This window comes from Piliocolobus tephrosceles, chromosome X (genome assembly GCF_002776525.5).
Source record: "Piliocolobus tephrosceles isolate RC106 chromosome X, ASM277652v3, whole genome shotgun sequence".
NCBI lineage: Eukaryota > Metazoa > Chordata > Mammalia > Primates > Cercopithecidae > Piliocolobus > Piliocolobus tephrosceles.
In genome coordinates, this window is record NC_045455.1 from 4,998,509 (window position 1) to 5,012,527 (window position 14,019).

The 14,019-nt window shown below is 39.1% G+C and overlaps 1 protein-coding gene across 2 annotated transcripts in view; it reads right to left on the reverse strand.

Moving 5' to 3' along the window:
* Positions 1-14,019, reverse strand: part of MYO16 (myosin XVI) — a 626,143-nt gene that overhangs the window by 314,122 nt on the left and 298,002 nt on the right. For both annotated transcript variants that reach the window (XM_023217640.2, XM_023217641.2), the window contains exon 15: positions 7,859-7,976. In XM_023217640.2, the coding sequence (XP_023073408.1) occupies positions 7,859-7,976 (118 nt within the window). The remainder of the gene's footprint in view (positions 1-7,858; positions 7,977-14,019) is intronic.

Below are 14,019 nucleotides of genomic sequence, written 5' to 3' on the forward strand. Positions count from 1 at the left end.
AAACTTCCCTTTCTTTCAAGAAAGAAAAATTCCTGCCTTTGTTCTTCCCATTGACTTCCAGAAACTTCCAACACCCAATCTCACCCTGTCGCAGCCATCTAGTTATGGGTACCTGACCACTTAGGGCCTGTTCCCAGAAAGTATTGTCATGCCTTCAATTAGCAACCACCAAAAACATATTATCAATTAATTAGGATAGCCAAATATTTTCCCTTTCACACCTATGCATTTCTTTCCATCTCATTATTCATGGTTAGGGTGGTCATCACTCTGGCGGTGTAACCTAAGTGAAAGTGCTTCCCACAGGAGTCAAATGGACGGATCCTACTCTGGAGTCTGACACTGCCAATCCTCGCATCCCTCTGGACTTCATTTTTCCTATCTGTAATATGAAGAAGAAAAGACGTGAAGGTTCCAAGATTCCTCTGACTCCAAGAGGAAGCTGCTACCACTTAAAGCACCTACTGTGTACCACACACTATTCTAGTGTCCTTCTAACATTGCCTCATTTAAAATTCTGTTCAGGACTTTTCACATTGAAGCCCAACTGTCTTGTCTCCTAAGCCCAGGCTGTTTGCAATAAAGGATGCTGCTCTTCACATAAGATCAACTAAAGCACTTCGAAACTTTTAAAAGAATGTCCTGCTAAGTATGTAATTCTAAGACTGATTGATGATGGTAACAAAGATGATTATTCATCTGTTATTATGCCTCTACTTTATTTAACAACAGGATTTGGAAGAAACACAAAGCAAAGGCCTTAATATATTTTCCATTTCATTTCCAGTAACAGTAAGGTTTAAATTTCTTAAATAGAACACATAGCCTGGCTACATTTACTGGAAGATATTTTCTATCATTAGTAAATTTCAATTTCAACTTAAATACACTTGGATATTTTCAGGGCACAAACATCAAAATCCACGTATTCTTGACATTCCTCATGGGGACTCTGGACCTCCCTTTTGAGTTCCTCCCACTTACTTCTGGGAAAGGGATAATCTAAGATTTGAAATAAAAGTGAAAGAAAAAGAAAACAGTGAGTGATTTAAAGAGCAATGTTAACATATTGAATATTCATGGAAACTCTAGGAGTTTGGGGTGATAGTTATCCCCTTTGGACAGAAGAAGAAAATGAGGTATGGAAGATCCAGTGAGCTGCCCAAGGCCCGCAGGCACAAAGTAAACGAGCCAGGACTCAACCCCAGGCCTTGTGGCTCCTAAGGACTATAGAGGGAACTCAGAGCTTAGAATCAAGCAAACATCTGCCTTTTGAGCTCGCTGAATGAATTGCCGATGGTGATGAATTTGGCCCTCTGCATATTCTGGGTGCAGTTAAAAGCAAGGCCTTATGGACTCTCAATGTCTTCCAGTTCTTCACAAGTAAGCTCTTCTAAAAGTCGTTCACCCTGTTTTTGGTGAACAGAATTCTCTTCAATGATGAATATTCCAGAAGAGGAGACCATTTTCTTGTTTGAGAACTTATCTGGTCAACAGCTAAGATTTACCTTGATAATGAGAATAACTGTTTTGAAAATCTAGCTGCTAAGTGAGATTTGGGACATGGCTGATCGTATGCTCTTTTCACAAGCCCCCTCAGCCAAATAAGATTTATGAAGATGCACTGAGGCCAGTGTTCTTGGCACCCCTTTATTAGCACTGGCTCCTTTGCAGAGGCAGCCTGATTAAACCATTAATAACTCCATCATGATACTAGAAACAGTCAACTTCAAAAGTGGTTTATTTCCAATTAAATAAAAAGCAGCTGAAAAGAACACAGGAAACCATGGAGTCCAGTCCCCTAATTTTATAGCCGGGTAAAGAGAATCAGTGACATTCACCTATTCACCTGAGTTTACAACCCAATGGCCAACCTGCAGTTTGATCTAGAAGGCCCTTTTCCATGTGCCCAGCTACCTTGCATGAAGATGGTTTTACAACCTGATTTGTTGCTCCCAGGAAACAGGTGACTTGCGAGTAAATTAGAATAAGAAAGAGCTCACTAAAAATGTTGCTATCACATATTTTTGAAGATCCAAAACAATAAAGTGATTATTTGGTAAGAATGAAGACAGTATATTATTTTACTTTATCTGTGCATGTTCGGTGAGACAGTTTTGTGTACTATATTAAAAACTGCACACACTCAAAAGTGAATGAAAATTTATGGTTTTGTACCCTTAAAAGACAAGGAATGATCTTGTGCAGAAGAGAAAGAACTGTCATTCCCTTTCCAGGAACAGATCCTAAGTGGTCATGTACCCATAAGGAGATGGGTGCAACAGGATGAGAGTGGGTGTTGGAAGTTTCTGGAAGCCAATGGGAAGGACAAAGACAGGAACTTTTCTTTCTTGAAGGAGACGAAACTATTTCCCCCACTTTTCATAACGAACAAAACCTGTATAGCCCTACAAAATACTTTACTGCATACTTATGTTACACATAATCTGTAAACACATATTTTCAGGACCAAAACTTTTTGGAAAACATACAAGAAGATGCCATTAATATCATCAATTGATTTGTATGTCACCCAATGTAAACCTGTTTGCATGCTCAGATGAAAAATACAAATTGGTAGGGACTCAGGCAATGATATCAGCAAATTACCCTAAGTCTCAAATAAAAGGTGCTGTATGGCTAAAACTAAGTCATTGTTGGCAAAGTTTTCCTTTTATTTCTACAATAACTTTTTATAAACTTGTCTGTGCAGTGATAGTAACATGTTTTGTAAGTCACTCAATCGTGAAGGAGGGTGGCACTTACACCAGCGAACCTAAATAATCATATTTTAAAATAAATAATCAGATCAGGGAAAACACTGGACTAGAAGCCAGACTAGAATGTTATTTATAAATTACATTTTCCCCCAAACAAGAAACCGTCCTTACTTATCTATAGTTAGTGTTTCCTAAAACTGAGGCTGGTATTTTTTATATTATGATTTGTGGTTACATCTCTGATGAAAGATTTGACATTAAATTATAAAAGTATAACTAATAGTAACAACGAAAGAAACAGCACCTATCAATCTTCAAATTAGGATGATGATACTCCCTGTTCAATAAAATGGTAAAAACTGTTTCATAAATGCTGATAATTTAAAGAAAAACAGTCTACCATAAAGTATAAACTCAATCTGTAATCAACACTTATTTGACCTGGTTTGAGATAGAGTAGCGTCACTCCAATGTGATTAACTATTTTAGTGAATATTTACAATTCAGAATGCTTTTACAGGGGACTGACGTGAATGACTCAGCTCTCTTTAAAATGTATGTGAAGTAGTTTAAGTTAATGTGTTTTTTATTTTTCTTTCATAAACAGTCTTGGCAGCAGATTGAATTATTTAAAGGTATCACTGATGTATAACAAAAGTATCATTTACTGATAGCTTCTTAAAGTATTCAGGGTGCCCATTTTTTTGAGCAGTGATGATTTCATTCTTAAACTGAAAATCATTTTAAAGCAAAAATTCATACAATGGATCTCCATTACTCTTTGTTACAGGATGGATTTTATTCCCAAAAAAACCCAAAAACTACATATTGAAGTCTTCATCCCCAATATCTTGGAATATAACCTTCTTTGGGAACAGCATCAATGCAGAGATCTAGTAGTCACCCCTTATCTTCAGTTACTACATTCTAAGATCCCAGTGGACCCCCGAAACTGAGGATAGTATCAAACTCTGTATGCATGATGTTTTTCTATACTTATACATCTATGATAAAATTTAATTTATAAATTAGGCACAGCAAGAAATTAACACAGCAACTAACAATACAATAGGACAGTAGTAACAATATGCTATTCACAATTCCAGGGGTAGGAGATTGTTTCCTACCATGGATCTTAGCAACCTCAGCATACAATTTGTTTTCTTTCCTTATTAAGTTGAGAACATTCACCTTTTCATGAAAAGGAAGCACTTTTCAGTTTCTCTTTGGCCTATGCAAATTTCCAGCCTCACCACTCCTGTACTCTGAGGCCATTATTAAGTAAAATAAGAGTTACTTGAACACAAGCACCAGGAAACTGGCACCATCTGATAACTGAGAGAGCCCCTACGTGATTAACAGGTGGGTAGCGGAGATATCGTGGATACGCTGAACAAAGGGGCGATTCACTTCCCAGGCTGGATGGAGTTGGAGGGCAGGAGATTTCATCACATTACTCAGAATAATATGCAATTGAAAACTTATGAACTGTTTACTTTGAGAATGTTCTGTTTAATACTTTTGAACCACAGTTGAAGTCGAGTAACTGAAACCACAGAAAGCGAAACCTTAGTTTAGGGTGAAACTACTGTACTCAAGTTACAATAAGGTCACACTGGAGTAGGGTGTGACCAGCGTCCTAATCCAATGACCTACTCCATACTGGAGTATGGTGTGACCAGTGTCCTTTGGAGAAGAGAAGAGACGGGAAAAGGCCATGAGACAAAAGAGGCAGAGACTGGAGGAATGCATCTCCAAGCCACAGAGCACTAAGGATCAGCAGCAACCATCAGAGCTAGGAATGGGCAGGGGAGGTCCCCCCAGAGAAGCCAAGAGCTCGTGCATCTACAGACACCTGAATTCCAGACTTCTAACCTCCAGAACTGTGAGACAATTAATTTCTGTTGTTTCCAGCCACCACATTGGTGTTCATTTGCTACTGCAGCTTTCAAACACTGACATCTAACACATTCTAATATCAACCCTGTTCAGTCTATGCTAACAGGCACAGGAGACAAATACATGCTACTAAGTTACTCTGGAAGACATGGGAACATCAGATTCACAGCTGAAAGAGTGCTTTCATTTTTGGACTTAAACAATGTTGAGCCCTAGGCAGCATCTTTAAAATTATCTGGTCCAGCTGGTGTCTGCCCCTTCCTCTTGCTTAGGCACAGCCAGAGTAGGCGTGAGAGAGTGCGTGGCAGACGGGAGGATGTTGCACGGCAGGTTCTGATGACTGAGTAAAGACGTTCCTTCTTGGAAACATCGACCTGCTCTTTGTAGTACGCACAATATACCTTTGTACTCAAAACCCTTTTCACGTGGTAAGGGATACTTGAAGAAATTTGTCCTCTTTCTCTTGAGTTCTTTCTTTTTCACTTTAAACATTTTTAGTTTTGTCAACACTTTACTCCAAAAACATGACATTGGAACTTTCACTGTCCTGATAAACATTTTCTGAACATATTCCTTTTATTTCTCTTCTTAAAAACAGGAAACAACTGAGTTCCCAGTCTCACCCCTTCAGGGCCCTGTGGGTCCTACCGTGTTTCGGCACTGGCTTTGTTACTTTGTTTATAGCAGTTTATTACTCTTAAATAATAACATTAAAAATGATCACCAAATCATTTGGCCAGAGTTTTAAAAGAACACAGCAGGAAGCTATGAAACAAACAAACATAGGTGATAAGAAATAAATTAAGGATGTTAATGAGAGGAACAGAATGAGTAGAAAGGCCATCCGGAAAGTGGAGAAAGGTGGAGCACGCCTGTCATCAATGCCCCGATTGCCATTTCCGTAAGAGAAAAATAAACTCTACACAAGGCTGAAATTATATCGAAATTATGGTCACAGTTCCTTAACGATTCAGAGAACTTTGCTGGGCCTCGAACTGCTCCAGGCTCATCATTATGAATATGCATCACCTCTGGTCTCAAAGCTGCCTGGACAAGCTGCCTCAGAGGTGTACGTGGGGCTGATTAGCTGAAGATGTGAGGGACCACGTGTCCACTGAGATTGTGGATTAATAGAAGGCTCAGTTCATCAGTGTTTACAACAAAATTTTCCAGTTCTTTTTAATATGTATATATAATTATTTTCTAAATTAACATTCCTAAAGAAAAGGACCCTCTAAACTCTATCCAGGAAAATAAACAAGAGGAAAAAAAAAAGAAAAAAAAAGTTAGGAATGGATGACACCTTCAGAAGTCAGTTATTTTCTCTCCCTCTTGGTAAAGGAAACATGAAATTGAGAGGAAAAATTCATGCTGGTGACACCCCAGGTGAGCTTCTCCTCCTTGCACTAGTTGTGCATAAACACGAGTGGCCTGCTTTCAGCTCTCAGACACTCATGTCCCATGAAACACCTGGGAATCTTGTTACACTGCAGTCTCCATCAGCCAGTCTGGAGTATGGCCTCAGATTCTGCGTCTATAACAAACTCCCAAGTGATGACGCGGTGCTTATCCTTGGGCCACATCTATGAGTGGCAAGCTGCTAGAACACGGAGCTTTCAATGTTTCAGCTTCCTACTTTTGGAGAACTTACTACCCACTTAGAGAACATCGCCACAGCCCACCAGTCACTAAGAGCTCAGCGGGGAACCTGTGCCAAGTATCACAGAAGTAAATCCGGCCCTTTCCCCTGGAGGAGCACACCTGGCCAGGTGTTAGGAAACCGAGACTGGAAAACCAGAGCTTGAGGCTCAAGACAGTTCTCCGATGAGGTCTTCATAAAAAGGCAGACCTTCAGAACTCTAAGTCATGCGTTTAAAAAACAAATCAATGAACAAATAGCTTTCCTTTTGCATAACTTAACCTTCTAACTTCAACATCTAAAAGCATCTTTTCTTTCTTTTTTTTGAGACGGAGTTTTGCTCTCGTTGCCCAGGCTGGAGGGCAATGGTGCAATCTCTGCTCACCACAACCTCCTCCGCCTCCTGGGTTCAAGTGATTCTTCTGTCTCAGCCTCCTGAGTAGCTGGGATTACAGGCATGTACCACCACACCTGGATAATTTTGTATTTTTAGTAGAGATGAGTTTCCCCATGTTGGTCAGGCTGGTCTCAAACTCCTGACCTCAGGTGATCCGCCCGCCTTGGCCTCCCAAACTGCTGGGATTATTGGCGTGAGCCACCACGCCCAGTGCATCTTTTCTTACTCTTTTGATGCATGTTATTTGTCACATTTAATTAGTAGAAATCTGATTCTGACACAGACTTGCTGCAAAATGCAATGTTTTTGTTTCTAGATTATAGTCAAAACTAACTTTTGCTTCCTGAAGGGAAAATAGGCAACTTTAAAAAGCCAAATAAAATTAAGCTCTTTCGGAAATCATTTATAATAATTGGCAAATGTTTAAGTGCTGACAGCTGTTGTAAAAGTTTTTTTAAATATCAAGTATATCAAAAATTCTACCTATGATTGTATTTATATTATTAATTTGCATGAATAATTTGTTTTAATTGGAAAGATGTAAAATCCTAGGTGAATTATAAATTAGTTGAATTTTAAATAAGGAGTTTTCATAAAATATACTTTAAATAAATCAAATACGAAACAGTGTCTGTTTGGGTTTGGTTTGGTGATTATTTTGATGTTTAGGTTTAATTCAATCATTTAACTATATGGATTCAGTTTTATTTCAAATAGATTTCAATGTGTGTTATGTGAAAAAATTATATATACTACTAAGGTATTACTTATTTAATTAAAGTATTTGAGTTTGTTTCTATGTTCAGCAAGGATGATTCCTTTCAGCTATGTTTGGTTTGGGTTTGGTTTCTCATTATACAGTCTATAAAATAATCATCTTGAAAAGGTCCAGCTTGCATTTGAGAATATTTTTCAATTCACAACAACTTCAGCACTTATCACCTGATATCCCAGGTACGTATACACACATACACACGTACACACACACACCCTCAACTGAGTGCCTGACTGTTGATCCTTGTTCTAATGTAACACAAACTTTCCAGAAGTATCTTAAGCTGTTTACAGACATGGTCATGATGAAGAATAGATTTTTTCTCCCAGCACTGATTCATACATGGTGTCTCCATCATGTGCTTGTGTGCAGCGTGGCCGCATGCTGGTTCTGCACAGGAAATCCGCATTGGCAAATGCTGCACTTACCTCCAGTTAGCTGTTGTTTCCTCTCACAGAACTGCAGTTCAAAATACTTGATGAAGCAACTGGACAAATCATTAAGCGTGGTCTTGGCATGTCCAAAGGCTTCTAAGATGCACATGACCTGTGGGAGACGAGAACATTTTACTGAACTGTGCATGTTTTAAAAAATAAAATTGATGAGTAATAGTCAGCAATGATGCAGGGAATACTTCTTGGTCTGAAAGTTTCTCTCCTGCTCATATAATGCCATATTGAATTTTTAAGCCTCCTTTTTCCTCAAAAGCAAGCTACTAGCATCCTATGTCTCAAACTGTGGCTGCTGTTCATGAAGCAATAATAGACAGAGGACTTCACGACACTGCACTCTCCTTGCACATAAGAGAAGGAAAGCCATTCTCTTCACACACAGCCCCAAGCTTAACAAATGTTATTGAGATTTCACACCTGAATAGAACAGTAAAATAGCATTTGCATTTTGGAAGGGAGGGAGTTATTTGAATTAATGTAAGCAATAGTCAGAATGTATTTTATAATAATACATTTATTTAAACATTGGCATAGAACATTCCTTTGAATCCTTATTTACTTTCTACTCATACTCTTTTCAACCCTGACCCCCGTTTGTCCTCCCTGTACTGTGCTTTGGCCTCACACCAACTATTCTCTCCCACAGGGCAGCAGCAAAACTCCCAGCTGAGCTGCTGTGCCGCCTTTTCTCACTGCCCTGTGTTTTGTTGCAGACTGGCAAGTTTGTGGCTTTGCAATTGCTATGATCAAGCTCCTCAGACCAACCCTGGGGGCTGAAACTCTTCCTTGACAGGCTTCCTTAAGCATTAACAGTAGAATAAAAGGCACTGCTTCTTCATCAATTGACTCTGCCTGTGAAGGTGATGGGGACCAGCAATTCTCCAAAATGGATGAAAATCTGGAGGGTTCAAGGGTGTCTCTGTCCTTCATGATAGTTACGTTCCATGCGGTTTCTGCGTCAGCCACAGGAGGGAGCACAGTAACACCTTATTGATACGTGGACGAGTTTTCCTGTTCCCTAGGGTTTCTAATAGTGTTTTTGGAGAACACTATGCTATTTTTTTAAGTGCTTTGATCCCACTCTTTTTTAAAATTTATTTTTTATTTTATTTTTTGAGACAGAGTCTCGCTCTGTCACCCAGGCTGGAATGCAGTGGTGCGATCTCAGCTCACTGGAGTGGTGTGATCTCGACTCATTGCAGCCTCTGCCTCCTGGATTCAAGCAATTCTCCTGCCTCAGCCTTTGGGGTAGCTGGGACTACAGGGGCATGCTGCCACGCCTAGCTGATTTTTGTATTTTTAGTAGCAGAGACAGGGTTTCACCATGTTAGCCAGGCTGGTCTCAAACTCCTGACCTCTCAGGTGATCCGCCCACCTCCGCCTCCCAAAGTGCTGGGATTACAGGCATGAGCCACCGCACCCAGCCGCTTTGATATCACTTTTAAATTTCCTGGCCTCTGCTACATTAAGGAGTTGAATTAACCTGTAAGTATTTTATACTGTGAAAGATTATAAAACACTTTGACGCTAACCACAAATTAAAATATGCTACAAGTTGTGATAATAGTGAAGTATGTTAAAACTTCTGTGTTCGAAGTTTGAATTTTGGAGACAAACATATATTCATTCCTTACAAAAACTTTATGCTTTAGGTCTGTATATAATAACCTAATTTTAAAGATGATAAAAGTAAATTGATAGCAGTGACAATAGCAATGTTTTCTGGGAAAAAAATGAAATAGTAACTTCATTTTTGTATCTTTTCCTATAATCTAACATGAAATCTGTAGTGATATACATACAGTGAAAACAGCGTAATGATAGCACATTTTAAATATTAATAATATTACATTAAACAATTATTTTAAAAGTCTTAAAAATAGGATAATCTTTTAAAATATTGTGCTTCTAGTTATTCTGGTGTTGTGCCTGATCAGTAATGTGTTGATTGTTATTGGAAAAATGACATTACAGGTAATTAATAACTTGTTCCCCAAACAGTCAATATAGGGAAATGGTTAAATGCATGTGCCTGGAAGTGAGAAGGAGCTACCCCCACACCCCAACACTGCTACTGAGAAATCATGTAACACTGAGGAGGTCTTCTGAATTCCTCAAACCTCATTGGTCATTAATTCTCAGGCAGGAATAACTCCTTCAGTGTTTGTCAGTGTCTGCTGTGTCAAGCACTCAGCTTTACGTCTGGCACAGAGAAAACATTCAGCAAATAACAACAGTGAATTTTACTTTTGTGAATAGCAATAGACAACATTACTGTCATGCTCACTATGTGCCAGGCGGTGTTTTAACGTGAGATGTGTCTGTGCTTGTGTGTTCTCTGTTAACTCTCGGAACTGCTTTATAACAAAAATGACACAGATGAAGTAGTTTTCCCAAGGCTCAAAGGTTGTCAACAACGAAGCTGGGAGTTGAACCCGGGTAGGCTGGCTTTCAGAATCACACACTTCACCACCGCACTATGCAGTAATCACTGCTGAAATACCAATAAAGACATAAAAGGTATGAAATGAATATAAAACTACAACTACTTAACAAAATGTAAATACTCATGGCATTCTTTCACTGTACATTGTCATCCATGAGTCAAGATTAAAACGCTAAATAAACTATGCAATAACCAGTTTTTATCTTTAATTAGCCATTTGGCCAATAGGTGGCACTAAATAAATGTATTAAGAGAAATACTGAGTAAAACAAAACTGGCATTATTCCGCTGCTCACCTTGATTTCAAAAACAATAATGATAACATTGCACAGTAACAAAATTTAAATAAAAATATAAATGAATAAAATATATATATTCTCAATATTTACTTATTCAAATTTTATTGACTTTTTTTCTATTTATAATGTATGGTATTTTTTCTACAAATTTATGTCCCTATAAGTTGTGGACTATTATGGCAGGAGTTAATCTACTGTCTTTTCTAAAAGTAAAAACTTGCTGCATCTTCAATAAAAAATATTAAATCAGGGGCCAGGCGCGGTGGCTTACGCCTGTAATCCCAGCACTTTGGCAGGCCGAGGCGGGTGGATCACGAGGTCAGGAGATCGAGACCATCCTGGTGAACATGGTGAAACCCCGTCTCTAGTAAAAACACAAAAAAATTAGCCAGGCGTGGTGGCGGGTGCCTGTAGTCCCAGCTACTCGGGAGGCTGAGGCAGGAGAACGGCATGAACTCGGGAGGTGGAGCTTGCAGTGAGCCGAGATCGCCCCACTGCACTCCAGCCTGGGCGACAGAGCGAGACTCCATCTCAAAAAAAAAAAAAAAAAGGTTAAATCAATCGATACCAGCCCACTAGTCTGCTCTCTGAAAGCTATTGCATACTAAATGCTTATTTAAGTGATTTCAACAGAATTGAATATTCTTCAAGTTGAAATTCATTTGAGCCAGAGTTGGTGAAAGCTTCCTGAAACATGACTTTTCCATTCCAATAAATCTAATGTCATAGAAAATCCCCTGCTTCCAATGTTTGAAATTCAAATGCAGGGATTAGAAACAAAACAGCCCTTCCTAACTGCTCTTAAATGGCTCTGAAATTGTATGGGGGAACAAATCCACGTCTGTGGTGATCGGACCATCCATCTACCAGGGGGTAAAGTGCACTTGAAGCACAGGACAAAGGCATGTGAGCTCAGGTAGGCTTTTAAGATGGGCCAAATGAGGTGTAAGACTGACAGAAATACTTCAGTCACGTCTCTTAAAAATAAGTTTTTGACCTGCATATAATGGCCAAAAGTCATTTCTGGACCTCAATGCTGCACTCTCTCACTTTCTAGTTGTTACCAACTAAATCTTTCTCCTCCCCTCTCTTCTCCCGAAACCTCCTTCAGGGAGAGTACTGTCTGCTGTGACAGTGTGAAACTTCTAGTTTCCACCCAAACCCTTTCACTTTGGGTTCTCTTGCTCCCCACACTCCACTGAGATGGCAATCTTTATTTTAACAATGATGCCATTATTGTCAACCACAGGAACACTTTCTCTACTCCTCAGCGTCTGCACAATACTACACTGAAGACCACCCCAACACATCCTGACTGCTATGGTTTGGCTCTGTGCCCCCACCCAAATCTCAAGTCAAATTGTAATCCCCACATGTTGAAGGAGAGACCTGGTGGGGGGTGATTGAATCATGGGGGCAGTTTTCCCCATGCTGTTCTCATGATCATGAGGGCATTCTCATGAGATCTATGGTTTAAAACCGGCAGTTTCCCCTGTACACGCTCTCTCTCCTGCCATCATGTAAGACATGCCTTGCTTCCTTCTCCTTCACCTCCTGCCATCACTGTAAGTTTCCTGAGGCTTCCCCAGCCATGCAGAACTGAGTCAATTAAACCTCCTTTTTTTTTTTTTTAATAAATTTCCTAGTCTCAGGTAGTATCTTTGTGGCAGTATGAGAACAGACTAGTACACTGACTTTTACTTCTCTTCATTCTTTTACTACACATTATTTGATAACTGCTGATCCAAATGACTTCCAATGAGTATTTTCCTAGGATTCGAGGCAAAATTGTCTCCTTTAGAATGAACCAGGCTCTCTCAGTGGAATGTCCAGTTTGTGTGCTTGCCACACACCTGGTCCCGCCTGCCAGCATTCCCCATGTTGGCCTATGTGATATTCCACAGTGGAGTCTCACAACCAAATATGGCTAAACCGTGTCTCTAATCAGCTCAGTGTCCTTTCCTCTTAGGGCCACCTAGTGAACTTTCCTTTCATCTTATCCTGACTTTCAAACATTCTACTAGATAGCTCCATAGATCAAGGCTGTTCAAGGATGTTCTTTCCTACTCATTTCCTTAATTCCATTTTCCCTTCAGGAAGTATAGGAAGTACTTACTTAATATCATCAATAGATTCTTGGAAATTTCTACTTTAAGCAAAACAATGTGCCTTCTAAGTCTAATTTTATCATAGACTAATTGATACAAACAAGAGTTAAGTTTTTACAGCAGACAGGAAATAGTTTTGTCTCAAGTCACAGTTTCCAAGAACCCATTAATGATATTGTGAAGATTTATCGTACTGGTTCATCTCTTAAATATACTTAATTTCACTAAACCCTCTAATTTTATAAAGATTTACAGTAAATGAAAAAATGTATTCAATGCTTGCATTTAATTTCTGTACATATACTCAGATGATTTACAGATATGATGGCTGATGATTTTCGTGAACATCTTGGACACTGAATGATATTCGTGTGGATAATAATTTAAAGGGAAACAATAAAACCATAGCTGACATGGAATTGAAGCCATGCTCAAACCTGGGCAATATTTTTTCATGAGACGAGAAGTCATTTATTTACGACATCTTTTATTTGTCATGAGGAGTGAATAAAACACACAAGTTAACTAGAATTAGTTTTACTTGAAATACGCACTGATACTGTAATCTGGACTCCCAGATGCTAGCTGATTTGGGAGGGTTATATCTAACTGATCCAAAGGAATGCATTTTAGAATGTATTCGTTTGAACTAAAATTTAAAGCCAATTTACATAAGGTAATAGAGAATGCATTAAAGAAATTATACAGCCTGCTGTCTCCCAAATGATCATTTTAATAGATGACTGTTTATAACTTAGAGGGGAAACTCTTGTTCCTTTTCATTATGATTAAGTCATCAGTTTCTGTCATTTCTGTTAGTTAACTTGAGGCTATTTTAGAACCATGTTGTTTTACATGTACTCTAACTCTTAAGTGTCAGCCATCAGGATATTAACGTATTTGAACAAAGAAGATAGGTTATGCTTTTCTCCCAAGTTGACTCTCAATGTTAAATTATTTTGAGCAGCCAGGTGCAGTGGCTCACACCTGTAATCCCAGCACTTTGGGAGGCTGAGGCGGGCAGATCACTTGAGGTCAGGAGTTCGAGACCAGCCTGGCCACCATGGTGAAATCCCATCTCTACTAAAAAATACAAAAATTAGGCAGGTGTGGTGGCATATGCCTGTAATCCCAGCTACTTGGGAAGCTGAGGCAGGAGAATTGCTTGAACCTAGGAGATGGAGATTGCAGTGAGCCAAGATTGTGCCACTGTACTCTAGCCTGGGCGACAGAGCAAGACTCCATTTCAAAACATAAATTATTTTGAGCTTGCTGTGGAATTAT